This window comes from Arachis ipaensis, chromosome B09 (genome assembly GCF_000816755.2).
Source record: "Arachis ipaensis cultivar K30076 chromosome B09, Araip1.1, whole genome shotgun sequence".
In the NCBI taxonomy this organism is placed as follows: Eukaryota; Viridiplantae; Streptophyta; class Magnoliopsida; order Fabales; family Fabaceae; genus Arachis; species Arachis ipaensis.
In genome coordinates, this window is record NC_029793.2 from 9,185,840 (window position 1) to 9,189,215 (window position 3,376).

At 26.8% G+C, this 3,376-nt stretch overlaps 1 protein-coding gene across 1 annotated transcript in view; it reads left to right on the forward strand.

The window, feature by feature from the left end:
* LOC107617585 (seed linoleate 9S-lipoxygenase-3) overlaps positions 1–3,376 on the forward strand; it is a 12,424-nt gene that overhangs the window by 1,070 nt on the left and 7,978 nt on the right. Inside the window, exon 2 of the mRNA XM_016319379.2 lies at positions 3,126–3,347. Coding sequence (XP_016174865.1) covers positions 3,152–3,347 — 196 coding nt within the window. The 5' untranslated portion in view covers positions 3,126–3,151. The remainder of the gene's footprint in view (positions 1–3,125; positions 3,348–3,376) is intronic.

A 3,376-nucleotide genomic window follows, 5' to 3' on the forward strand; every position in this document is an offset into this window, starting at 1 on the left:
ATATAAATGTAGTACGTATATAATTATAGATATTATATGTATAAAATTATAAATGTTAAGTAAAATAAGATAATTTTTGTTGTTGTCTCTTATAGTAGTTATAATCTCGATTTAACTCTTAAAAATATTTTTATATTAGGATTTTAAATAACTCAATTGATTTTACAACTTAAATTTCATATTTTACCTACTTAATTTACCTTTTTTATTTTACAAAAATTCCGATTTTTCTACCTCTAGCATTACCTAGCTATAAATTAATTAGGACAATTTAATTTACCTTCCTAATAGTCACAAAAAAAATTTACCTTCCTAATTACTTGTAAAAAGACATAAAAATCTTTCCGATTTTAACACTTTGATTCTACTTCCTTAATTTTTAAGACCTCTTTGGAGAAAATCAAGCAATCAAAAACTCACTATGAAATTGAAATTCAAATTCAAATATTACGTATCAAAACTGCTCCACTTTATCTTCTTCCAGAGTCACATTTTCTTCCTTCTCATCTTCAATAGCAGAGTCAAATTGAAAGCCTAAATAATTAATTAAACTGTGATGTTATACGTTACAAACGATTTTGGTAACCAATATAAGTTTAATTAAGTTGGCTATATATATATAACCTAGCTAAAATCATATAATATGTGGTTGCACTTCTTTTTCTTTTTATTTTTCTTTAAGTTTCTTTTTATTGACATAGCACATAAATTTTTATGCACGGCACATAATTTTTTGTTGCGAATATATTTTATTAGTTAGATGTATATCAATATTCTGATTATGTGATTATTCACAAATTGTTATGCTGTGTATTAAAATATTTGTATTTAGCTTAAATTTTTTGTGTTATATATATGCATCAAAAATTTTATACTCAGTCTTTAACATATGAGTCCTGCTAGGGAGACAATGGACTATTGAATTATAAAATGAACATTTATCATACTAGAGGATCGAACTCTTAACCTTTCGGATCTAGCGCTCTAATACCATGTCATTATACCACTCATTTCAAAAGTTTAACACTAATTGTTATATTTCTAATACTCTCTAAATCTCCATTGTACACATTATACAAATATTTCATTGGTTCCTCATACTTTTCCTTAACATATATATGTGAAAAAAAAAAGAGACAACGATAATGATAATAATAAAAAAAATAAAAAAATAACGATAATAACAAATAGCATAATAAAAAAAAATTAATTAAACTTGATTAAAAAATTATCAGGCTGTCTATTCCGTCCCAAATAACAATCAAACTAGTAGTTCATTTATACAGAACAATCAGACTACTTCAGAAACAACAATCAATGCATGTGCTATTGTGAAAAAATTAAACCAATTAATGGACAACAATAAAATTCTTTCCGTATATATAATCAAATCAAACGTCAGTGTATAGTAAATAGCTTAATTTGAGAACAATCAAACCAGCTCGCTCGCATATAAAAATCAACCGTACCCAAGAGATACAGTCAAATAGAGGCAACAAATATAAAATTATATTTATATATAAATAGGGAACATGATGAATGAAGAATTGATATATAGTCATCATAATTTTTTTTATAAGAAAGGGAGTGTCACTCTCAATAATCGCAATCATATTTTGTACTCTAACGATGCGCATTTTGCACATGGAGGGGAGCTTGATTCCAACCTCCGAAATCAGGAGTAATGATTTTTAGATTATGGAAATAATAATGTTATTGGCAAATTGATAATGCCACTCTCTTTAAAATTTTAATTATATATATTTTTATTTTTTATTTCCAAAATTATTCTCAATTTTTATTTGTTATATTAATATTTTTTATCATATCTATAAAAATTATCTTAATTCATATCTCCATTGTCATTTCTCTTTGTCATGTACTCATGTTCATCAATCAGATTAATTAGTCCATTTAATTTTAATTAAAAACTATATTTTCAGTTAATATTAATTAATTTTAAATTATTTTTAATTTTAAATTTTAAATCTAAATACTAAATTTTAATTCTAAGTTCTAAATTCTTTTAAAAATAATTTAACAATAAAAAATGACTATTAACGAATTAAAAATTAATTTCTTATACTTATTCTTTTGAAAATAAGATATTGTCGTATCTACTATCATTTAACCTTAAGGTAGTGTTTGGTGGAGAGACGGAGATGAAAAGACTGAGACTGAGAGACAGAGACTAAGAAATAGAGATTGAAATAAATCTCAGTATTCTGTTTGGTATAAAGTGGGAGACAGAAATTGAAACAATAATGAAATTCTAATTTAATTTGCACAAAGAGTAAAATTAAAATTAATTAATTGAAATGAGGATATTTTAAGTATAAAATGTTATTAAAGTTTCAGTTTCCATCTCTAAAAATTTTAGTCCCTACTTTTTGGAGATACTGAAATACTGAAATTTTGGAGATAGAGACAGAAATTTCAGTATCAGTCTCTGAACCAACAAACATGATATTGAGTCTCAGTCTTCCAGTCTCTATCTCAGTACCTCAAAACAAACGCTATCTAAAAGATGTCGGGGTAATTTACTCTATAATTTTCTTAATTAGATTTTTGTTTTAATATTTTTTAGCTATAATAAGGCCTTTCATTTAAGTCACAAAAAAAAGGCCTTCGATTTAGGTATCACCTAGCTAAGAGAACAATGCATCACTGAGGTTGCATTGTTCAACAATAATTATCATTATTAAACAATAGATTACATAGAAAATTCATTTAAATAATTAGAGGCAAGTTGAACTTAATCAATCTTATCTCTTCCTAATTTGATAAAGATGTAGTATTTAATTTGATATTTGAGGAATGTTAGAGAGCCAGCAACTTTTGTGATTTGTAGCCATCAAATAGTCATCAATGATGGTTTTAATGGTATGAGATTGGTGTGAGATTTCATCCAATGACTCACTCTTCTTTGCTGGTTACATGCTGGTCAGAATTTAACAAAGTTACTGCCCCTAAACTTTTCCTTAATATTTTATAACAATGCACATTTTGCACATTAGTTAAGTGACGCGAGTATCGCATGCCATATAGATCAACCCTCTTAACTTTAATCTCTATAAATACCAACTAACTTTGCGTATATTAATGCATACAAATCACAGAGCTTCTGTATTAATCTCTTCAAAAATAAAAAATGAACATTTTTGGGGCAAAGATAACAGGCACAGTTGTGCTAATGCAAAAGAATGTGTTAGATGTGAATAGCATAACTAGTGTTGAGGGTATTCTTGACACAAGCCTGGGGGGTGTTATCTCAATAGTTGATACCCTCTCTTCTTTCTTGGGCTTTTCGGTCGCATTTCAGTTGATTAGTGCTACTAAACCAGATTGTAAGTACTTAATTCATTCAACCAAATTA